This window comes from Triturus cristatus, chromosome 12 (genome assembly GCF_964204655.1).
Source record: "Triturus cristatus chromosome 12, aTriCri1.1, whole genome shotgun sequence".
In the NCBI taxonomy this organism is placed as follows: domain Eukaryota; kingdom Metazoa; phylum Chordata; class Amphibia; order Caudata; family Salamandridae; genus Triturus; species Triturus cristatus.
The window spans coordinates 538,788,188-538,813,639 of record NC_140595.1 but is presented as its reverse complement, the minus strand read 5'-3'; the positions used below and the strand labels follow the sequence as shown (position 1 = coordinate 538,813,639).

Below are 25,452 nucleotides of genomic sequence, written 5' to 3'. Positions count from 1 at the left end.
CAAACCCAATTCTCATGAACAAGAAAACCAAGGACAGTTTGATCCATACATATATCCAAGGCTGGGGTAGATAACTGCGTTTCAGCCTTGCAATAAAACCACAAATCCATGCTAAAGGCAGATGCAAAACAGAAGAACTGTCTGAAGAAAAATCATCTTGATCTATGTAGCACCCGGAGGTACTTGGCTGAAAAACTGGGGGCTGGGATTCAATAATAGGACTCGAAAAATCTAACAAAGAGGGATCAATGGTGGATTAGTATAAATTCCATCCGCTGTAGAAGATGCAGTAGTAGAAACAGTCATTTTTTTGGTCATGTTGTCAGTGGAGGACTCAGCCTCTCCCCCAGCCAGGGACTGTCAGCATCGGTGGGCTCACGAGATGTAAAGGAATGTCTCCTGGAGGAGCACAAACACCCCATGGCCTACTATGTAGAATTGGCCACAAGGTATACTTTGACATGTTCAATGGAGACAAAGCGTTTATCTTTAGATCCAGAAAGCTGCGGCAAGATCACAGTTCCTGTACCTTGTATGCTAAGGACTGTTACAGGAGCATGGTAGGATGGACCGAGCTCCTTTTTGATCACCAGCTTTTCACAAACGAGATCACCAACTTTCAGAAGCCAGCATGAAACTGTAGTCTGTACATCTGCACTTGGAGAGAGAGACGTGGGCAAGTATTTGCTTGCTTGAGCATCACAGAACTTTTGTATGTCCTGTAAGACAGCACAATGGTTATCTGCATCAAAGGTCGCAGCAGCCACCACAGTGTCTGGACCGTCAAGCTAAATGCTAAAAACTACTTTGTACAGGGTCCGCCCACCCAGAGATCTTTTAGGGAGTTTATTAAGAGCTCATTGAATCCCATAGAGGTGGTTACAACCAACTATGCCCAGTACCTAATACTCTAGCCGTTAAGGACTGCTTTAAAGCACAGTTCATTCTTTCCATAACAGAACTGCCCTCAGGCCTATATGGAGAAGAATAATGCACCAATACACCCAGGGATGACACCCTGGTCTTAATGGAATGCACAGCATGCATAAGTACTGGTAAAGATTTGCAAGTCTTTAATAACAGTTTGAGCATCAGCCGAGCGCTGTGGCCAAACCCATAGGAATCTAGAGCAAGACTCAACTGCAACCAAACTTAATTTGAATGCGGTATCTGAAATCAATGGACCATAATGATCCAAGTAAATACAGCCAAAAGACTATAAACACAGGAGATATTTTTTAGGTTGCTGGTATAAGTCTTGCGAGCAATAACGTTGCCGTAACAGTGAAATTGTGGCTGCCACTCCTGCATGCGTGGAAGCAACACCTTCATGTGCCGCTACAACTAAAGCGTGCCTGCAGTCCTGGTTGGGTATCAAATGATCGCTAACCACAGGAATTGTTACAAAAGGAACATTCTGGTCATTTAAATGATACAAGTATTTAGAAGGAAAAGCTTTTGGTGAGGAGGTGCTGTTTTTAGTTGCATTCATGGCAGCTAAGATATCGTTATCTATATGAGTTTTATAGTATGTAGCTGCTGCTACTGCAGATTTGGCTGCTTCATCAGCCAGAGAATTCCCTACAGTGTGTGCTCCATCACGCTGGTGACTTAGTATATGTACTACATGAGTTTGTGTCAACCTATCTTCAAGGTCTGCCACCTTACCCCAAAGCAGTTTATGCTGATTGTATTACCCTTTGAATCCTGGAAACTATTTTGTTGCCAATAATGTATATTATTACTAAAGAACTGTACACAGTAATACGCATCACACACAATGAGTGTGGGGGCTTCAGGATACGAAAAGCCTTCAGTTCAGCTAAATGCATAGTACAGTCTCCTAGAGACTATGTGCAAGCTGATTGAGGTTGGAAAACGCCATCCAACATAATACCAATAGTGTTGGTGTATGCGAGTGAATATTGCTGCTTGGAACCTATAGCAGGATAAGCTGAACCATCAGTGTAAATTATATACTTATACTGATCAAGAGGCAGAACAGTAGATGGCAAAGGATAAGCATACTCATACTGTAGAAATTCTTGCATACAAGTGTCAAAGACAAAGTCTACATCAACAGCTGTTAAGGATGTAGCCCATTTTATCCATCTAGGATGGAGTACCTTAGTGTTAAGGACCCTAGCTTTGGTGACAGCTTCTAAACCTGGCATGGGAGTAATGATAATAATGTGTTTCCCTTGAGAAAGTTGCTGTTCTTTAAGGATGGCCATTTGCACAGTAGTCAGTATTTTTTCAGTGAAAGCAAAACACATTACCGCTCTGGAATATAAATGTGATTTATATGCTATAGGCACTGCTCACCTTCGTTAAAGGTGATATATGTAAATCCAATGGCACCCCGTAAAATTTGGATGACCAGTATGGTCTTGATACGTGTATGCAAGTGGCGAGTTTCAAGCATGTCAGATTGTAAAGATTTCAGTGTACCTGTGTGTTCTGATGTCCAGCATGAAGTGGAAAAATCAAGGCGTATTAATGCATAAAGATGTTTTATGCATTGTGCATATCCAAGTATGTATGTTCTACCAAAATTCAAAAATCCTAACTGCAATTTTTTAAGTGTGTTTGGAGGTTGCAATTGTGCACATTTCTAAAAACAAATGAGGGTTAAGACTCTTTCCCTCATGTGTCAATTCATGTCCTAGGAAAAGGACACTTAAAAAAGCTATATTGGATTTCTTTTTTTTTCTATTTCTTGTTATTGATATATAAGAAAACAATACAGGTCTTATTGATGTTCATACATATAACACATGTTTACCCACATTGCCAGGTCAATTTCTCTCTAGGATCTTCTGTCATAAACAGTTATCTTTATATATGTCCAGGACCTTTTCTCTCTTTCAGCGCCAGTTCAGCGGTTGGGGAGATGCAAAGTTCACCTTGGAAAGTATTCAATTTCCCCCATTTTTTATGCCATTTCTGGGGACATCCTCTGTTTTTAAACACTACTTTTTCTGCGAGCGTACATTTGTGCATTTCTTTAGTCCATAGTGTCAATGTCTGCCCTTTCGCATTTCCCCAGTGCAGAGAATCACGCCTATGCTCGTGGTGGGCTGCTTGTAACGCTGCTGCTGCGCTAAAGAAAAACGCAGAAAAACCCTGCTATTTTTTTAATTGTTGGAACTTTTACATCTTTTAAAATCACTTGTATAATTGTACCTTTGCACTTGTGGTTTGCAATCTCGCTCCCAGCGCGCCCTCTCTTCCTGCTTTGAGCACTCCCGGTTACAGTTACGTTCTAGTGCTCAGGAATAGCCAGCTGCTGCACAGCAGGGCTGAGTGGTGGGTGGGAGGAGTCTCAGGCTTCATAACCAAGCTGGAGCAAGCGCGCAGAAAACAGAGAGTCACGCCTATGCTCGTAGTGGGCTGCTTGTAACGCGGCTGCTGCGCTAAAGAAAAATGCTGAAAAACCCTGCTATTTTTTTTTTATTGTTGGAACTTTTAAATCTTTTAAAATCACTTGTATAATTGTACCTTTGCACTTGTGGTTTGCAATCTCGCTCCCAGCGCGCCCTCACTTCCTGCTGTGAGCACTTCCGGTTACAGTTACGTTCTAGTGCTCAGGAATAGCCAGCCGCTGCACAGCAGGGCTGAGTGGTGGGTGGGAGGAGTCTCAGGCTTCATAACCAAGCTGGAGCAAGCGCGCAGAAAACAGAGAGTCACGCCTATGCTCGTGGTGGACTGCTTGTAACGCTGCTGCTGCGCTAAAGAACAATGCTGAAACACGTTGCTATTTTTTTTAATTGTTGGAACATTTAAATCTTTTAAAATCACTTGTATAATTGTACCTTTGCATTTGTGGTTTGCAATCTCGCTCCCAGCGCGCCCTCACTTCCTGCTTTGAGCACTTCCGGTTACAGTAACGCTCTAGTGCTCAGGAATAGCCAGCCGCTGCACAGCAGGGCTGAGTGGTGGGTGGGAGGAGTCTCAGGCTTCATAACCAAGCTGGAGCAAGCATGCAGCACGTGCGCACAGCGGGCACACCAAAGGTGCGCCTAAGGCAAGCCCGTCTGCGCCCGACCGGGACCAGGGGCCAGGACCCCTGGCCCCCGCCTCCTATACTCCTTGGAGGAACTCCTGCGCCTAAATCAAGGTACGATGCTACTTAATAACAATGTAGCGGTCGCACTCAAGTCGGAAGGGTTGTGGGAACCTAAATCACACAACACTCTTCCCAAGGCCGTCTCGGCCCATTAGCCCTCCGGGACATAGGTTTGCCACCCTCAACACCCGCTCATTGCAGAAACATAATCTTGAGGTTTTCTCGCTCCTTGAAGACGATACTCTGGATATTTTAGGAATTACAGAGACATGGCTTGAGGAGTCCTCAACCTCGGACCTGGTAGCCGCTATGCCTCCGAACTATGCGGCCCTCATCCACAATAGACCTGGCAGTTCTAGAGGGGGAGGGGGGTCGCAATCCTTTACAAGCACCTCTTAAAGGCTCAGACTCTTTGTACAGAAAGCATAGAGAGGGCTGATGTGCTGGGGGCGAAGTTTTGCTTTCAGACTGCTTGTCTTGTCATTCTGATAGTATATCGCCCCCCCGCGAACGCCGCCCAGGCTTGTTGAATTCTGCACGGAACTAGTACACGACATCCGCTCACGGTACCAATGTATGGTGGTGATGGGGGACTTTAACTTCCACTGGGATCAGATTCCCAAAGACAGCCAGGCTAAACAATTGGAATAGGCGTTGATTTCTTTAGAACTCCGCCAACTAGTGAACGGCCCCACTCATGAGAAGGGCCATACACTTGATCTGGTTTGGACATCCCATCCGTTCACCAGGCCTATAGTTATCAGTCCCTGCTCTTGGTCGGACCATTATGTAATTAGTGGCCGGTTCCCACTCATTAAGCAAGCAGCCTGTCCAACCTCCGGAGTGGCAAGTGTTGCGGAGTTGGAATAAAATCAGAGCCGATGACCTGGTTACTAGCCTATATAAATCTACCTCTTCAATAACAACTCAGGGAGACATTGATGCAAAAAGCGCTTTCCTGTCGACGAGGCTGAAGAACGCTATTGATATGGTAGCTCCAGCATGTAGGGAAAGAATAAGGGATGAAGGTAAAGGAACCCCTGGTTCAATGATGCTCTAAGAAATATAAAACAAACTCTTCGCCAGTGCGAGAGAGCCTGGCGGAAAGCCTACGATCCAGGTTCCCGGTCAGAATACCACTTGATGTTTGCTGCCTATAAAAAGGCAATTCTAACAAGGAAAGCAGAATTCTATGAAGCAAAGATTGTGGCGGCCGATAACACACAAAAAGAGACTTTCCGGATCCTGAAAGAGCTAAGACAAGATAAGGAACAGAAACCCTCCTTCTGCCGGGAAGATTGTAATAAATTCCAGGCCTTCTTCGCATCGAAAGTGAAGGACCTTCTGATAGAAATCCATCTTACCCCTACGTTCCCCTGCCTTTTAGCACCAGCACTCCCACCCCCTATGTTTGATAAACCACTCACCGCCTTCCCCATACTTACCCACGATTATCTGTCTCTTCTAATAGGGCAGGTGAAATCAGGGTCACCTGCAGACCCCTATCCACCAAGGATCTTTAAGGTGGCATTTCCTGGGATAAAAAGTGAGGTCCTCTCACTTCTTAATCAATCCCTGGAAGCAGGGCATGTCCCTAATAACTTCAAGGAGGCCCGCATCATCCCGCTCCGAAAAAAACCTGGGGCAGATACGAAGAATCTAAAAAATTTCAGGCCAATTTCCCAACTCCCACTCCTTGCAAAAGTACTGGAACAGCATGTGCTATACTCTCTGTCACATCATCTAGAGGATAACCACCTTTTACAATTTAACCAGGCTGGGTTTAGGGCCCACCACAGGACGGAACTGGTTATACTGTCGGTACTAAACGAACTAAGACTGAGGGCCAATAAGAAAAAGCCATGTGCCCTGGTTTTGCTGGACCTATCCGCGGCATTTAACACGGTCAATCATGACCCACTATTGTCACGGATCTCAGAGCTGGGCATCCAGGGCACGGCCCTTGCGTGGCTTACATCCTTTCTTAGAGGCCGATCCCAGAGAGTACAGTTGACTGATCACGTGTCTGACCCAGGCATACTCTCGTGCGGGGTACCACAGGGCTCGGTGCTGTCGCCCCTCCTTTTCAACGCCTACCTCCAGCCCCTGATAGCTGCACTGAACAATATGGAATGCCGGATCTATAACTATGCCGCCGACACTCAAATTATCATCCAGATTGACAACTCCCCGACTGCCCACTCAAGAATTCAAAACATTCTAAAATTCACAGTTAACTGGATGACGGCCAATTCCCTCAAAATTAATCCAGACAAGACTGAGGTATTGGCCGTCAATACTGACGCCAATCCCTGGAACGATCTATTTTGGCCACAAGAGCTTGGCACCTATCCGGAGCCGGCCTTGGCCGTAAAAAGCCTGGGCATCAAAATTGATGCCAAGCTTTCCATGACCCAGCAGGTGTCGGCAGTAGTGGGCACATGTGTCGGCTTGTTGAGACAGCTGCGAAAACTTGCCCCCCTTCTCTCCTTCGCCACACTCAGACTGACTGTACCAGCCATGATATTGTCGCGATTGGACTATGGCAGCGCCCTGTATATCGGCCTTCCGGGAAAACTGCTGGCCAGATTACAGGTCACTATGAATGATGCCGCCAGATTAATTTTCAGAGTACCTAGATGAGCTCACGCCACCCCCCTTCTATGTCAGCTGCACTGGTTTCCGGTCAGGCAGAGAAAAAAGTTTAAAGGCCTCTGCATTGCACATAAAGCCATCTATGGCCAAGCCCCGAGGTATATCAAAAACCGCTTATTCAACTACACCCCTAGTAGGATACTACGGTCCTCGGAGGCCAGCCTGCTGGCCTGCCCTCGCTTCAGCCTGTCTTCCAAAGGAGGAAGAGCTTTCTCAACCTCCATCCCCCAATTTTGGAACAACTTGCCGGAGAATATACGTAAGGAACATGCCCTCATTCCATTTAGGAAGAAGTTAAAGATAGTACTTTTTTGGGAAGTCTGGGGCACAGTCTAACTTGCTACCCCCCATGTGCTAGGGTAGGGCTCTCTCTCATATCGCTTAGAGACCTGAAGGTGATAATGCACTTTATAAATGGCAATTACAATTACAATTACAGTGCTTTGCTATGCATCGTTTGGCCAGTTTGTACCCCAGGTTGGCCCATTGTTATTCTGTTGTGGTGAGATCCGTGGCATCCCATAGGATAAGGAGTCCCAATTTAGGTGTTAGTTGGATATCTTTGCCAATCGCCTTATGCAATTGTCTTGTGACTTTCCCCCAGAATGGTGCTATACTCGGGCATTCCCACAGTGTATGGTAGAATGTGGCCTCTCCTTCACAGCGTCGGAAAAGCGTGTCTTCTCTGCATTCAATTTTGTGTAGGGTGGGCCCAGTTAGGTAGGGTCTGTGTAAGATCTTGAGTTGGATGAGTCGGAAATTTGATGGGATAGCCGCTTCATGTGGAGACGTTATTGAGGTCTGCCATTCTTCGTCATCAAGAGGACCCAAGTCAGCCAGCCATTTTTCTCGGAGAGGTTGGAGTGGGTTGGGTATATTGTTGATCTATATTAGATTTCCTGAAGTTGAACTTGTAGCCAGGTTCAGCAAATCCCAATATTATGCGATCTACTCTAGCGGAGATTTAATTAATCGTCTGTCAAGTAGATATCGTCTACGTAGAACAGAGCATCGGAGTCAATGTCATGAAGAATCAACGTAATTTGTACCGCAAAAACGCCCAGGCTATTCTTATAGCCCACAGGAAGTCATGAATAGGGCATTTGAAAACCCAGGGTGCTAAAAGCAGACCAATCTTGGCTCTCAAGAGCACTGAAAAAACCATTGGAAATATCCAATATGGTTTTGTATTTTTCATGGATCACATTATTAATGAGTGCTGCACTCTGTGTGTTAGCAAAAGGAACAAATGATGAACGGAATGCTGAACAATGCAAACGTTCACCCCCAGTCACAAAGATCTGGGTTTAATCCATCACGCCTTTGCTCACCAGGCCACCCTAGTTTGGACCCAGCTATATGCAAATCAGCATTGACCCTGCTCTTCATTGGAACAATCCAGCCTGAACTGCCAAGCCAGGTCCTCCCTGGACCATAAACAAGCATCATAATCCTGGGACCGATTTCAGGGCATCACCCCTAATCAGCCAGGCTAGCTTGAATCTAGGGGTGCAGTGGGCACGGGACCCACGTCTGGGCATACCCTTCCCACTTAGGGTGACAAAAGCAAAGGGAACAAATGAGGGGCAGAATGCTGAACAATGCAAACATTCACCCCTTGTCACAAATGTCTGGATTTAAATCATTGTTCTTTTGCTCACCACGCCACCCCTGTTTGGACCCAGCCATATTGTGTTTTGCCCCACAAATATGTGGGTATGGCTATTCAAATGTCTATAGTCTAAGACAATGCGATAGGAATGATCCGGTTTTAAAACAGGGAAAGGGGATTATTCATCTGAGAGACACAGGGTTCAATTACTCCCTGGTACTCCAACTGGGAGAAAAGTTATCTACCGACTGTTTAGCCTCCAGTTTCATAGGATATTGTGGTTGCACTTGAGGAGTAGACCGTATAGAAATAATATGATGAGGGGAATCTTTATCCCAGCCAACATGATTGCTGTAAAGAGCAGGGGCCAAAGCAAGGGCCCATTCGGACGCATACCGTAAGTCGCTGGTGTATAGCCAGAGATGTTGCTTCACCTTTAATAATAGAAACAATCATTTTGGAGACTGTGGGAAAATTACCCATTAGTTTCATCCCCAAATCTAGGGCAGGACCTGCCATTTCAATTCTGTATCTCTTTGAGAACATTTGGTAGAACGAGTGAGCTCAGAAGTGCAAGCTCCCTCTCCTCCTTCAGGAAGGGACTGGAAACCTGGCTGTTCCAGAGCTAGACGCCCAAGCAGGTCCACTATTGTCCTCAGCGCCAAGACACCTCCGGGTATCTATGTGCTTTATAAATTACAGTAACATTAACATATAAACTGTGGCAAAAATAGTACCCCAGGTGTTGGGGTCTCCAAGACTGGGAACCACCCCAGTAGGTAAGCACATAGTTTAAATGTTGTGCTTGTATTGTGGTCCTGTAAGGGAAAACACACTTCAAGTTGATCAACTTTTTTTTAGCCAATCCAAAATGGAATTTCCTCACAATTAGTGGGTCGTTTGTCCATAACTGAATAAACAATCATAGGACTAATTACAGGCGCTGCAGGCAATTGGGCTTGCGCTTGTAGTCCAAGTCTTGCTGGACCAGCTAATAATGTATGCAAAGTAAATTGCGTTAGGCATCTGTATAAGACGACAAGAACATTGTATAAATCATGGGTTTGCACAAGATTTAAATGACCTAAATCAGGGTATGGGGTATATCCAGCTAATGCCGGCCAGTTACCCTCACATTGCTGAGAGGGTCCATTCAAACTGGCCCAGGCACATTGGTAAGGGTGCCATTAAACCAAGTCTGGTGTTCCCAGACTGTAAGAGGAATTTCAACAAGTGCATAAGGTCTGTGTGCTGTTAGTGCCTGGGGCATAGTATATTTGCTAAAAGTGTTTGTGTTAGTACCCACAGCTGGAAATGTGACCCTAGAGTAAAAATCTTCAAAGCAGAATGCAGCGTCTGCTTCTACTACAAAGATTACAGGAGCACCTGCATTAGGGACTCCATGTTGCGTCAAATGTGCCTCAAATGCCGGTTGATAGTTGGCTGCAATAGCTATAGGTTGCTCCACGTAGAAATGGATTCAGAGTGTAACACAAACTGGGTTTTAATCTTTTAATATTCATGCTTGAAAAACCAACAGAACTAGTTAATCCCTAAACACAGTGGAGGATAATTTCCCAACACCATGGACTTCTCCGGTAAAAGGTGTGAGGGTATTGTGGACAAGCAGAAGCATTACTCAGGATTCCTGTAAATAAGTACCTGACCAAACGTTGGTGGTGCCATGTTGCACGGATTCTGCTCAGGAACAGAACTATGCTTGGGACCACTGAACATCAGCATGTAGGGACTGAGTCACCATACCACCGCAGTATCTATGAGACTGAGTCCAACTAGCGATAGTGCATTACTTTCCAAAGAAACAAGCAAGTTGGCACCACAGAACAAAACACTCTCGACCCTCTCAGGGATCGCAGTAACAGGATACACCCTTTCACTCGTACTTGTTCACAATAAGATAAAACGAGACACAAAGGAAGTTTACAATGTTTATTTAAACTATTGTGCACTAAGATGCAGTATTTGTGCAACAATTAGACAACAAATGCCTATCAAAATTATAATTAGCACAGTTGACAAAACCATATACCATAAAAAGCCCTGTCATGTTATAAGACAGATTAGCCTAACCCCTTCTTTCTACTGAAGCTAAATGAGGATATATTATAGGTCTCTGTGATTAGTGGCAGACCCCATACTTTACCATACATAGGTGGATGTTCTACATCTCAGCTGACGCAGCGCTCTTGCTTCAGGACCTCCACTCAGTGTGGTTTTTCAGAACCTCTGTCCTCAGTTATATGACAATATATGTGTGCTCACAAACATCAGCTGTATTCTCTTATGTCTAGGTGCTAGTGTCTGACCAGAGCAATGTTGTTTGACTGTGTCTAGGGTGTTCTGACTAAATCCCAAGATTCTGTGCCTTAACTTTATTAACATGTGTTTCAACGCAATATTGAAATGTAGTCACTGTAGAGATGAGAGATTTATATACGTGTGCACCAATGTTCAGTTTAAAATTAAAGCATGTATTATTTGTTCATCTTTTACACTTATAGATCAACTTATATTTACATATAAATACATGTATTCTTTTGATTATATTTTGCAGTTATTTTCTAAAGTTACACACCTGCATGTATACCTATGTATTTGAAGCGCACATTAAATGCTCATTTAAATTAGCCAGACTACAGACATCAGTTGAAATGCATTTTGCTTTGCCAACTTACTTTCTCTTTTCCTTGGAGGTTCAGAATAATGATTCACGCTAGCTTAGGAAATGCTTATTGTCTTTATTAGATGGTTGATAGAGAAGTGTGAAGGGCAACTTGGCAGTGAACTTAGGGAAATAATATTTGAAAGAGGCCTTCTGTTCATCATGTACTAGGATTGTAAGATGTTCAAGGTTGAGAACCAAAGTTTTAGTTTGATGTGATATGAACCTGAAGCCATGTAGTAGATGCACTCAAGTAGTGTTCTGATTAGTCCCTGATTGGCCCCTGGTTGTGGGAAGGAGATAAGATTTTGCTGAATCTCCTGTTACTTTTAAATGGGTGTACTCACAATTGTAGTCAGAAGAGACTACCTTTAGACTTGAAGAGGTACAGACCTCTCTGTTTGCCCTATTCTTACAAGTGTGAAGCTTTATGCTAAACACTTAGTTCCTTTTATTTTGGGCCTCTACTGAAGTCTGATCATGCTGATATCTTCTTCTTTTATGCTCCTGATTTAGAGACCGTTGATAGATGACCCTATATTTGATCTATGTTCAGGAGGGAGAAGGGAAGTTTCTTTATGGAACCCCTGTTTGATTTAATCTGTGTTTATATAATCGTGATTATTGCAATTCAATATGTCATTCTATTGCACCATATTGAGATACTTCAGCTTATCTTTTGTATTACTGCACGTACTGAATGTACTCTTGGTTTGCATATATACTGGACTGATTGGTAATCCAAGATAAAACTCTTTAACCATATTCAGTGATTCCTAGTCCTTATTGTGAAGTCACATTGGCTACACAAGTTAGAAATTTATTCTTGATGTTTTCTCCCTTTCAGTGCTTCACGTCAGCTATCAAAGGTCCATACAACCAATGGGGACAAACCTTTGACGACTTGAGTAAGAGATTACATTGTACGGCCCAGTGTTTCATCAGATATTTCCAAGTCAGGTTGCATTCTCTGTATTTACAGCAGAAAGATGAACTGCTGACCTGGCCCCAATCCCTCGTTGCCTCAAGGCAACTTCTCCAAAATCTACCTGCATCTGTATATTAATTTTAAATGCCCACCTGCAAAAAGAACTGTTTAATTCCTGTGACATACCTCAGAAGTTATCAGACCAACATCTGATTCAATTTCCATCTGTCCGCAAAGCCCCTTCTGACATAGAACCCTTTCATTAAGGTAAAGAAGGCCCCCTAATATTCACACATATGCCTTGTCGGGCCATTTTGTCCACAGCCCTAATCCAGGGAAAGCGATTTTGTGCTATCCTGAGAACAAGCAAAATCTTTACATTTAAGTGTATATGTGCATGTCCACAAAAAACTGACTTCGGTAAACTCTGTGATGTCCGCATTAGACTTTACCGTGATTGTTTATATAATCCACTCATCCTAAACAGACCTCTCCTGATGTTACAACTACGCCAGAAGTTATGGCTCAGTCACTCCCTGACTTGTGCCACAGGGTTTCACGTGGGTAACAGCCACATGTGTTAGAATAAATAATTAAATTAGAACTAGTGTCACTATTTTACAGTGCAATATGTCTTGGCAGCAGCCAATAAAATGCCCTGGTGCAGAAAAAAAGTAAACAAGTTACTGACAATGATGGGGTATTTTGATCCATCTAATTAAACAAGAAACAAAATGCTATGGATGGCGCAGCAGGCAAGGAGAGGGGGAGGCAGGATGAAATAGTACCTCAATCACAATAGGAGCAGCGGACCGGCACTGATTAATTTGAATCAGTCAGCGCTTGGTCTGTGCTCCACAGAATGGATTGTAACTGATGTTTGGCCTGCATTGGCCAAATAAGTAGGCTGCAAAGCAGAAGGACACTGAAGCCAAAAAATGGGAATCAACAAAAGGGCCCCAAGCCCCTTTTTATTTATTTTTTATAAACAATAGTGTCTCGCAAGCGAGAGTGCATGCGCTGGCACATGCTCTCGCATGCTCAACACTAAAAGTGGTTAGTGGTGCCCCTGTCTCTTCTAAGGGCACCACTAGGACACAAATATATCATTAAAAAAAGCCTCAGGGTATTATGCGGTGCTCCTTGCTGCAGCAGTGAATATTAAATGAGCAGGTCCTGTCACTCATTTAATATTCTTTTTTGAGGCTTTTTCGGTAAATTTTTGGGTGCCCCAGTGTCCACCTGGGTTAACAAAACTTTTAAACTTTCGGAGCCGTGTGGGGAGCCTGCTGCCCCTGCCAGCTTCACAATCAGCACTCATACTAGGTGCTGGCATTCTTTTTGTCAAAGTGGGTGCCCTGGTGCACCCCCAGAGCACCCACAACTGGCCAAATTGTTGGGGGCTGCGGTGAGACCCCCTGTGGCCCATTTGGGTGCAGGTTTGAGCAGGCCTGTTTGTTTTTAAGTGCCTATGCCTACCAACAATGCAGTCTTTGTTAGGAGTCACGTAGGGAGCCCCAAAGCCCCCACTGTCCTAGCAGACTCCCCAACCAGCAAGCTTTGTAGCTGCTCAGGAAGCAGCTTCTTTCCTTTGCTCCTGCCCTGGCGGGAGCAGCATTTTTCTGTGCTCACACACATGGAAGCAAAGTTGTGTGCCTTGCCTAGGAGTGTGCGAGCAGGAAATGCCTGTACAGTTGTTGGCAGGGAACGATGATGTACCCAGGGATGGGTTCCCTGGGAAACTGAGCCTCAGTTGGGTCTCAGGCAGACCTACTGACTTTATCAAATGGTCAAAACACCAAAACATAAAATGTGGTCCTATTGGCTTTATCGTGGGATCAGCACACCACCATATATAACCAGAACTATTTTGTTTGTCAAAAAGTCACCAATAACTGTAATCAAATGTATATTTTATAAATGCACACATTGCAATGTTTAATAAAAAATGGTTGCCCTAAAACTTTATTAATAACGTTTATTAAACTAAACACATCAACTTGTTTTTGAGTCTTTCTTTTATCATTTTTCAGGCCACAAAGTAAAGCCATAGAGCCCACGACAAGGGGGCTTGATACTCCAGCTGGACAGCAGATAGCTCCAGGTTGGTGTGCTTTAAAATATATGGTAAGCCAGCCTGAAGTCATGGATTTAAAGACTCAGGAGACTTACAGTTTTTTTTTAATGTTGCAAGGGGTGTGCTGCTTTCCCTGCAGCCCCCCAACATTGAAAAAATGGTTGGTGGTGCCCTTGCCCCTTCTAGAGGCACCTCCAGCAAGAAATAATGCACTATAAAAAAAAGCCCTCACAGGGTATTCTCTTTTGCACCTTGCAGGAGTACTGAATAATAACTAAGCAGCTTATTTTGCTTATTTATTATTCCCTTATCATTTTTCTACATATGTTTGGGTGCCCTGGTGCCCACAAACCTATTTTTTCTTTAAAGTTGGAGGCAGTGGTGGAGCCCCGCTCCACATGCTGACTTTCCAGCCAGCACCAATCATGTGGGAGCATCGATTTTCATGGGAGCAAAGATGTGTTTTCTGCCTGGGAGGGAGTGGACAGTGTACGCCCGCACTCTCCCAGGCAGAAAACAGCACTGGCCCGAGGAATGGGGTCCATGGGACACTGCTTAGCTGTGGACCCAGGAGATGTGGACCCTGAGGCCGATTTACAGCATGGGGAGGGCGGTTGCATGCCCCTCTCACCGTAATTTGAAATATGGGCCTAGGGGATAGCGGCCCCAGGGCCTCTTGTCGGTTTGGGAGGGATGCTGCATGGCTGCTCTCCCCTTAATTTGAAATATGGGCAGAGGGGATGGGGACCACGGGCCTCAAAGAGAATTAGGGAGGAGAGCCGCACAACACCCTCCCCTTATTAAATGAATGGGCCCCAGGGATGGTGTCCATGGGACCAGAAAGAGGCTTGTGGAGGGGGGCTGTACTCCCCCCTCCCCTATTGAATATCTTTTGCCACTCATCCTCACCCTCCTCACTCAGGCACTGGCCCACCCTGTTTTTTGTGTGCCTTTTTTCCAGTTTTGCTGTGGATCCTCCATGAATTTGAAACAAATGTAAACAAAAACGTATTTTAGGCCCCGGGGGATCCCTCTTGGACCTCACCCATAAGGCTTAAGGGGGTGGGGTATCCCTACCCTGCCCCTCTGTGTCTGTTTTAATTCTAAGATGATTGCCGCAACAACTTTGCTGATGTGGTTGCAACCAATTAGAACTTACCACAAGATCTGTCGGCTCTGCAGAACCACCATGGCATAGAATATCTATATATTTTTTTAACTTTATTATCTTATTCATTTATACATATACAGCCATCATTGCGAATATCAGAATCCCACCATTTACCAAAAACAGACTAATCCTAAGGCAGTCCTAGAGAGTATGGATAAAATAAATTTGTTTCTCACATCCTCTTAAACAGATGTTCTCTGTTACTGTACCAACTTTACATAGCTACACACTAATTTAAACCCAAAGTAGATTGCAGCAGAGGAAATTCTACCCATGGATTCTTCTCTGGAATTATAACTTTCTCCTCAAATGGGGGGGGGGTGTAATATTTTCCATCTCATCCAAAGTCCTAAAGCTGAGAGAGTGTTGGGCACAAAGGAAACATAAACTGGACTTCTTACTAATCTGTGATGCAAGTACTCTGGTGGTAGACTACCTTTCAATAACAAAGTGCCAGAAAGGCAGTACAAGAGCACCTATCACATGCAAAGGATCGTATCTCACTTAAAATTAGCAAGTGACCAACTGTGTACAGAGAAAATACAGCGGTTACAAGTGGGAACATGGAATGAAGAGTATGACTGGGTACCACAATTCTCCTTTCATGGAGGGTGTGGTTGCCATCCTTCTCAACAATTAGAAATAACATATACAGGTCTACAACACATTTAAAGAGAATTCTTGTACTACGTGTTTGGCATTTACATTTCAAAGGGAAAAAAGTCCATCTCTGATTTTCTCCATTTTATTTTACAGACCTTGAATTAAAAATACTGGTCAGGCTGGTAAAATACAGGCCAGGATGTAACTCCAAAGGAGGGCCAGATCCCCTTTATTGGCCCATTGCAGAGACTACAATGTCACATCCTGTGCAGAATGCCAGACGTGACAATGGGATGCTATATGGAAAAAAAGACCGCATTCCAAAAAAGTCCCAATCTATGTGGCAGACCCATAGTAAATAACTGCTGTACTCGAATGGCTTTGTTGATAACCTAAGTTTTGAAGCTCATTATAAACAAAGCACAACTAGTTTTAAAAAGTTTTAAAAAACCAAGATTTTAAAATGTTACAAAACTAGTTTTTGAAGGTTATCACCTAAGGATGTGCCTGACAAATGATAAAATGCGCAAGAGAGCAGACAACAGGGAGTAGAATATGCAGACTTGCCTAACCTTCACCTTCTTACCCTTCTCCCTCCCATCCAGGCTTTCAAGGATTATGTTTAGGGGTACGTCAAGCTTTGCCTCCAGCATAATAGCTGCAGTTAAATTAGCCCAGGGGCTAGCAAAATGTTACACTGAGCTCGGGGGAGGGTATGAAAAAACCTTTTCCTGCAGAGTAATTAATTGTAGCAGGATCACTGTGGCACACAAAGTAATGCTACTGCAAGCAATCGTTGTTAGGGGTACTTTGTGGGGATAGTGTCTGTTGTGGTAATAGTGCATTGTTTGATACAATCTTAGCTATATAATTAATTTTAATCGTTTTCAATAAAAAATAAATTTATTACTTTGATAAATACAGCGGGTTTGTCAAAATTGTTATCATCAGATGGATTTATATTTATCTACCCCATCATGCAGAATGCCAATGGTCTAGACTTGAGATCTTATTTCTTGCAGTAATTATGTACTTACCTGGACTGTTTGAAACATTGTGAGCTGCCTTTTTGTTTGTCTTATGCTTTGAGACATTTTTATGGCTGTGTTGATCTCCCCAGACTGATTAATCCTGTTCCCTTTGTACCCTTTAACAAACCCTTATGTAAACATTGCATACATTCATATTAATGCAGATAACCATGTCTGTAATTGTTTGTTTTCTTTTTCTTTTATTGAGAACATTGCTCCTAAATAAAGTTGTTAAAAAACACAAAACATAAAACCTAAATACAGAGACTATAAAACAAATAGTCATGCTCAATACCATATCATCAGAAAAATATTATGCATTCTCTATGTCTTTATATTCTAATTAGTCATACAGACCCCAGGAACATTGAGCAAAAGGGGGCAGCCATCTTGTCTAGCTGCACGTGTTACCTGCTTGGTAAAGGTTGCAGGTGAGAGAGTTATAGAGTGTACAGGAAAGGCGAACCTAAAAGGTTTGATGAATTTGGCCAATAATGCACCCCAGCACCTATCAAGAGCTAAAGGTTTATGAACTTGAGTGCTACTTTGAGAGACTTGGTTTGTTGTTACTGGAGGTGAAAAAGATTGAAAGTTAAGGAAAAATGGGCCTTTGGCCCTGACTTTAGAGCTGACCTGGTAGCCAGTCCTATGCTATGTCTTTTTTGAGGAAAGAGTTTAGTTAAAATTCTGAAATCTGAAGATCATTGGGGTTACCTACTTATTGTAGAGTCACAGACACTGTTTAGAGTGGTCCCTCTACTGTTCTTTTTTTAGGAAACCGAGCCACGTAGCAACAATCTGCACTCTTAGCGGAGGATGTATGACGTAACAACGCGTGTGTTTACAACGCGTGCAGTTACATCGCGGTTTTTACAACGAACGCGATGTAATCACGCGATGCCATTACAACGCAAGTCTTTACATCGACTTGCGCTAGATGGCGTGCTAACATTAGAAAAGCGTAATTTACTATTCCAACTCCAGTCCACTTAACAGTAGGGAAGGTGTTGGGATAGTAAACTACACTATTTGTAATGTTAGCACGCCATCTAGCGCAAGTAGATGTAAAGGCTTGCGTTGTAATGGCATCGCGTGATTACATCGCGTTCGTTGTAAAATCCGCGATGTAACTGCACGCGTTGTCAAAGTTTCGTTGTAAAGGTTGTTTACCTTAGCGGATGTATGCATCTTAGAAAGGATGCCCATTCAGCTTAAGATGTAACTACACCCCTCACAGATCTAGAGAGAGGAACAATAACATGTGAGGAAGGAGTTGGGTCAAACAAAGGACTGGTTCTCCTGGTAACCTAGGGGTTGCCCCGTTGTCTCAGATCGAAACAGCAGAGTGGTGTCCCTGTGAAGGGGTTAATTCACATATAGATTGAAGCTACCACAAAGTAATGGCCATCTAGATGGAAGAGCCTATACAAGAAAGTCCTTATGTAACGCAACTGGTTCTTTTGTAAAGCGCTCTGACACCTTCGGGTAATGTTTGCACTATATAAAATCGCATTCAATAAAGAAAGAAAGAAAGAAAGAAAGAAAGAAAGAAAGAAAGAAAGAAAGGGCAGTAATATTTTTCGCATCTGTTTTGGAAGGAGTTAGTGAAGTTTGAGCTCAGATGCCCTTAGCCTGGTTACTTAAAACCATGTAAAAGCTGATTATAAGAGCCTACACATAAAGTTTAGAAAAAATGAAGTATATTACTTGACATTTTTAACACTACATTGTTAACTGGGCGCAAACACACCTGGATACTGAAGAATATGTTATCTCTGCAGAGATGTTTTTGCACATGCTATTATCACCTGTTTGAAAGTCACTGTCAGGGGTTTTAAGAGGCACAAGAGCAGGAGACCGGCAAGGAAAGAATAGGAAGAAGCGAGATTTGAGGAATTGATGGGCTAGCCAATAGTGGCCAGAGCACAGGGGTATCAGGAGAGCATCCAAGTCAAGCCGACTAACAGACAAATCAGAGGGATTGCGGAAATGTACAACAGGGCCCATGCTAAGTCTCCATTTTACCTACACATTTTGACTTGATATCTATTTTTAATGGTGACTTTTTCCCATGTTGTACACTTATACAATAATGTACTCAGAAGTAGTGGTGACTGGTGAACTGTGTGAGTGATGAGGCTGGACTTGGCAGAGGCGAGTCACCATTTCCTGTGCAAATCTTAATTAACAAAAACGGGAAAAAATGAATAATTTTTCAGCCCAATTTGTTGAAGGTAGGCAAGCCTGACTTCCTTTTTTTATTAGGGTTGTGTGCAGCAATCAAGACGTTTTGGGGTTGGTATCTCCCTCACAACTTGTTTGTAACATTAGCTCTCTTATCTCCATGTGAATAGATGTCAGGCTGATATATTGAGGATAATAGTATAGGTAGGGGCTCATAATCACAATGTTAATGATGTTGCTGTTGCATAAATAGGTTGGAGCTGTCTATCGAGACAGTGCATGTGAGAGATAAAATGGCTTTTATTCCACAGAAAAATATATTGGTTAGTTTTCGTATATTCAGACTCAAGATCATGCACAAATGCAACTTGCCTAAACTAAAAACGCATAGAAAGATACAGAGATAAAATATATGCGTGCAACACATTAAATGTTTTCCCTACCTTTAGTGCATCATCTAATCAAAGCCAAGGAGGTGAAAGAAATCTTCATATGATACAATTCACTACAGAAAAAAAATCATCTTATAGAAAGTCAACCAAACTTTGAGCTAGGTAAGTTTACAATTGAAAAACAGAAAGTAATATACATAACCCCAAACCCAGTTGGCCAACAAGCAATGTGGAATACTTAATATATATTTACATTTAAATAGCCAAGTATGGTTACAGGCTTTCAAAATTAATTTGTTTGAGAACGATGACCAAAATCTTTGTGTAGGCAAGGTTTCATAGTTCAAAAAGTAAACATTTATACTTCAACATTAAATACTTTGTACATAATAATAAGGACTTAGGCTAACCAGGACTTTAGAGAACTTATATAAATAATGAAATGAAATATATATTGGTGCATAGAAGAAATAACACTGTCTCAAAGTTGTATGGGTTTACGCATTTATAGTATCTAACACCAGTGAAGTCATCATAAAATCTTACTAGTAGATAATTGTGCATGTGTCAATATTCAAACATTGTTATATCATCATTAATCAATCATAAATGAGCAAACATTCAGATGCTTTGCAAGAAAATGTAAGTGTACCCTTATAGCTTTTGCATCACTGCAGATTGCGATTTGACTCAAATTCTGTGAAACAAATGCACTTAATCAACATGAAGTGCTGCCACATGTATATCATTTTTTTAAATGTTTACTTTTGTGTTCGGCAATCAAGTCTGATGTAACGCATCTTGTGTAGATCTAAAGATATCCAATGGTCTCAAATAATCTAGTTTGGTTTTCAGTGGGTAAGGCTATTACGCCATGTCCATTCAGTAATGAAGTTCATCTTTCTAAAGTAAAAAATATTATTAACAACTTCACTCCGCATCAATCCATATGATGCTCTTTGTCATATTTATGGTAAAAATTAAAAAATCTAAACTATGTCCAAGATTCTACGTACCTCTACCAGCACAACAAACATTATAGTTTATGATTTTTCAACTAGGAAAAGAGCGAACAACTACAGCTTCAACAGGCAGCCATAAGAAAATCCCTTCTCCTAAAGGACATTTATGTACAGCTAAAGTTTGCAAAACAAGACTATAATACCCTCAGGAAAGATGATACTAATACATATAATCCTGTAGACTCTTACAAGACTGATTATTGAAGTATGTCATGGAAGGTTAACGGTCACAGTCTGCCTGATTCCCTGCCTCAAGTTTGTAGGTTAGTCCAAAGCTTGCCAGAATTTAGGGGATTTACAAAACTGGGCCATATTTGCTAGGGAACTTTGAAGAAAGCATCAGCGAGAGGTACATTAACTAATACGCTGAAACAGCACCAAGGTAATGTGGCTTTGTAAGGTTAAGTAAGTCTGAATTTATTTCAGGTGATGCACGATATTGAAACATTCAATGAATACATGGTGCACTTACTTTCATACAAGGTTCCTACAGAATTCTTTAATTTAGCCGTATAGCCCGCCGTATATCGTCTATTTAAGGCCCGCTTCAGCGTTAAAGGCCAGAGCCGAATGTGAGGGCCTTTAACATGGGAGCGGGACTTTAATAACCGTTATAGCCCAGCTACGAAGGGCTATAAGGCTATTGGAACATTCTGCCACTAGAGGGCAGAATGTTCCAACAAATAAAACAAAGGCCTCTCGGAGCCCGAGGGGGTTTAAATCCCTTTGGGCTCTGAGAGGCCTTTGTGAAAACAACATTGGAATGTTGCTTTGCGGGCCTTTACCGGCCCGTAGAAGCACGGAGCACTCCATTGTCTTCAATGGAGTGCTCCAAGTTCCAATGTTTTAATGTTACTTACAATACAAACTAAACCAAAACCATATTTGCTAGGAACAATGATTCACAACATTGCATTTCCAAGGTGTTAGAAACTGGATTTCTGGTTGGTAGAGGTATGCACCCTGTCCAAGCAGAAACCACAATTCTAGTCCGGGTAAGTCAGATACGCACCCTAAATTAAAATGTGCTCACCCTCTGGTAGCCTGGCACAAAGCAGTCAGGCTTAATTTAAGAGGCAATGTGTAAAGTATTTGTGCAACTCTTCACACATTAATACAATGGAAACACCACAAAAAGACTCCACACCAAATTAGAAAAATAGATTATTAATTTATAAATAAAACAAGACCAAAACAACAAAGATCCAATAAGTAGAAGTCAAGATATGAATTTTTAATAATTGAATGTGAAAAGTAGCGCTTAGAGGCAATAAGCGCCTATGGGGTTAGCTGGTCGCACTGAACCGAGGCAAAGTCAAGAGTTCATGCTGACCATGATGGAGCAAGGGCCACATACAGGAGCCACGCAAGGCCAGCTGAACAAAAGTATCTTGAACCTGGTTGTAACAGCAAGATGTGGATGGTTTCTATTTATACAGAAATTTTGTACGCCATTCTATAATGTGAGCAAACGTTTCAATACTTCTTTTGTTGAATTCTGTAATCTTTTTATTCATTCTTTTTCCATTGACAGCATGGCCAATGGATTTATTTGAGTTTTGGTCATTATGTTTCCTAAAATGTTTTTAATTTTCTTCAGTGTAAAAAAAATCTTTCAGCTTCAAATATTCTCATGGTGTTGTAATGACAATTCTCAATAACCTATGAGAATCAGAAAAAGATTTCTGTAAGTTGTTTTGATATATAAGTATATATATATATATATATATATATATATATATTTATTTATTTATTTATTTATTCCCTACTGGTAGTCGCCAGTAGGTAGCTACATTTACTTTGGCGTCGTTTGACGAATCTTTGTGAAATTCTCCATAAAAAAAGTCTATCCAGGTCAGCTGCAATCATGAAAGTTTGGGGGTGATTCGTCAAGTGGGGGCTGAGAAAAAAGCGGGTTCCCAAAACGCGTTTTCCCGTCGAGCTACAGTCTGAACTGCTGAACGGAATTACCCCAAATTTGGCACAAAGGTAGAGCTTGGTTCAGAAAGCGACCTTTATTTTAAATGGCGTAAATCCGTTCAGTAGCTTTTGAGAAATTCAAAGAATAAGAGTAAAAAACTCAATTTCCCATAGGAAACTTTGTGCAAGGGTAGAGCCGAAACTACTGAACGGAATTACCCCAAATTTGACAAAAAGGTAGTGCTTGGATTAGAAAGCGACCTTTTTTTTAAATGGTGTAAATCCCAGAAGGACCCTCAGGGCCAAAGAAAGCATGTTTTAAAAAATATATATATCGGCGCAATTCGCGCTGGGGTCGTGGGTTCCCGTGTTTTATTTTGATGAGATGAAACCCCGGGGTGGGCGAGGTCCCGGGGGCATTTCTTATAAAATAATAGTGGGGGCACGCTGAGGCTGCGGGGGCCCGCTGGGGTCCCCAAAAACCCAGAGCTTCACTCATGTTGGAAGCGGGGTTGCGCGGCCCCCTCCTGGATCCCTCCATGTGCTTATAACTTTGGCATCGTTTGACAAATCTTTACTAAACTTTTCAGAAAGTTTATCTTTTTTGATCAGCTCATATCTTGAAAGTTTAGGGGTGTATTGAGGACGTACAAGTGTTGGGAGGGGGGTTGCGCGGCCCCCCTCCAGGAGCCCTCCATGTGCTTATATCTTTGGCGTCGTTTGACGAATCTTTATTAAATTTTCCAGAAAGTTTCTCTTTTTTCATCAGCTCGTATCTTGAAAGTTTAGGGGTGTATTGAGGACGTACATGGTTGGTTGTTGATTGAAAGCAAATTTATTGTGAGATATTTGCGCCCACAACCGGAGCCATCCAGCAGCGAAGACATATTACAGGGTGATTGGTCAAGGGCGGGCTGAGAAAAAAGGGGGGTCCAAAAAAGTGTTTTCTCAATGTATTTTCCATAGGAAACTTAAGACAAGGCTAAAGGTCAAACTGCTGAACGGAATTACGACAAATTTGGCAGGGAGACAGGTCTTTGTCCAGAAAGCGCACTTTGTTTGAAATGGTGTAAATCCGTTCAGTAGTTTTTGAAATATTAAAGGAAAAAAAGATATATTTATCTGGATAGTGCCTAACTCCCAAGCACGAGCTTGCCTCTGATTGGCTGCTAACACTTCAAACCAGGAAGTGTTAGCAGCCATCTAGTGTCTCGCATCGAGTGAAAATATAAAAGAAAGGTCCCGGGGGCAATTTAATATACCGGAGCTCTGTCTGTGCGAGATACCTCTTTCACGATGCGTCTGCCTACATCAGCAGGTAAAGCACACTTTTCACCCATCAACAGCATACCTCCAAAAACATTCTTGTGCCCGCAAGTCTCCCTCTGAGAACCCCTTGTTGGCTCACAGCTCTTCGGGTACGAGTTCTCTGGCCCGCAGTTGTATCTGTGAAGCCAAGACTGGAAATATACCGCAGGTCTCTCTCTGCGAGATACCCCGTTCACGCTTCCTCTCTCCACATCACTGTTCCTCAGCTATCCCTTTGGAAGCTGACGGCCCGCACTTTTCCCTATACCAGTCAGACCTGAGGTGTTCCTCTGCGAGCTGGCCCGCAGCTCTCCCTCTGCGAACTGACGGGCCGCAGTTCTCCCTCTATGAGCCTGCGAGTCGGCTCGCAGCTATTCATCTACGAGCCAGTCTGTCTGCTCGTAAGTGTCTGAGAATAGATGCAATGGAGGCAATGATCATGCAGGTCGACACCCAATACTGCTCCGACATCCCCCAGCAGGAGCTCCTTGTCCGCCATCCCCCCATAGCTCTACCCCCCACAAACAAATGTGACAGTCACGTTAAGTTGGAGAAATAAGAATCCTAGTCATGTATGGATTTACATATAAAAAACTATATTTAAAAAAACCATCAACAAATAAAACTATGTACGGTCATGTTGTGTCATCGCTGGACCATTTGTGAATCACATCCTGCAATACAAAAAGAAAGATAAGATGGTGCGTCATGCGTCCAGCAAAGGAGAAAGAGAAAGAGAGAAAGAGTGAGGGAGAGAGAGAGAGAGAAACAACGAAAGAGTGAGAGAGAGAGGAAGACAAAGAAAGAGAGAAAGAGTGAGAGAGAGAAAGAAAGAGTGAGATACAAGGAAGAGAGAAACAGTGTGAGAGAGTAGAAGTGAGAGAAAGAGTGAGAGAGAGGAAGAGAGAGGGAGAAACAGTGAGAGAGAGGAAGAGAGACAGAAAGAGTGAGAGCGAGGAGAGAAAGAGTTAGAGAGAAGACAGAGAAAGAGTGAGAGAGGAAGACAGAGAAAGAGAGAAAGAGTGAGAGAGAGAAAGAGAGAAAGAGTGAGAGAGAGAAAGAGAGAAAGAGTGAGAGAGAGGAAGAGAGAGAGAAAGAGTGAGAGAGAGTAAGAGAGACAGAAAGAGTGAGAGAGAGGAGAGAAAGAGTGATGAAGAGGAAGACAGAGAAAGAGTGAGAGAGAGGAAGACAGAGAAAGAGTGAGAGAGAGAGAGAGAGAGAGAGAGAGAGAGAGAGAAAGAAAGAGTAAGATACAAGCAAAAGAGAGAGAGAGAAACAGTGTGTGAGAGAGAGAGAAAGAGTGCGAGAGAGGAAGAGAGAGAGAAATAATGAGAGAGAGGAAGAGATAGAGAAAGTGTGAGAGAGAGAAAGGAAGAGATGGAGAGTTGACACTGGATAAAATCTTCGCAGCTGACCTTTGTGCCACCGGTGTGTCTCCAACCACGTGCCGGGACATAGTGCACCCTCAAGTTTAGTCATCTGAAAGATAGTATAGAATTAGTAATTGCATAGTACATACAACTGCTTACGCCTAATTCTCTATTTGGCAATGCGCACTCAGGCTGCTGCAGCCCATCGACTCCCACTGCTCAGAGGTGTCAGTGCGCTAAGGCTGCTGCACACTATCCACTCCCACCGCCCAGAGGTGACTGCCTGCTGCTCACCTTCCACCTCCGGCGTTTGTGTAAGAGGGTGCACCACATGTTGAAGCAACTTTCTGAGGCTTTGTCAGGATGGCCACGCATCATCGCAGGTTGTACACGCATTCAGCTGTGGTGGTGTTGGGGAGGGGGGAAC

The 25,452-nt window shown here is 42.9% G+C and overlaps 1 protein-coding gene across 4 annotated transcripts in view; it reads left to right on the top strand.

Moving 5' to 3' along the window:
- Positions 1–25,452, top strand: part of LOC146776239 (inactive hydroxysteroid dehydrogenase-like protein 1) — a 529,540-nt gene that overhangs the window by 94,298 nt on the left and 409,790 nt on the right. Inside the window, exon 2 of one of the 4 annotated variants that reach the window (XM_085638276.1) lies at positions 2,872–2,911. The exons of the other annotated variants lie outside the window; for them this stretch is intronic. Coding sequence (XP_085494402.1) covers positions 2,894–2,911 — 18 coding nt within the window. The 5' untranslated portion in view covers positions 2,872–2,893. The remainder of the gene's footprint in view (positions 1–2,871; positions 2,912–25,452) is intronic. 4 annotated transcript variants of the gene reach the window in all.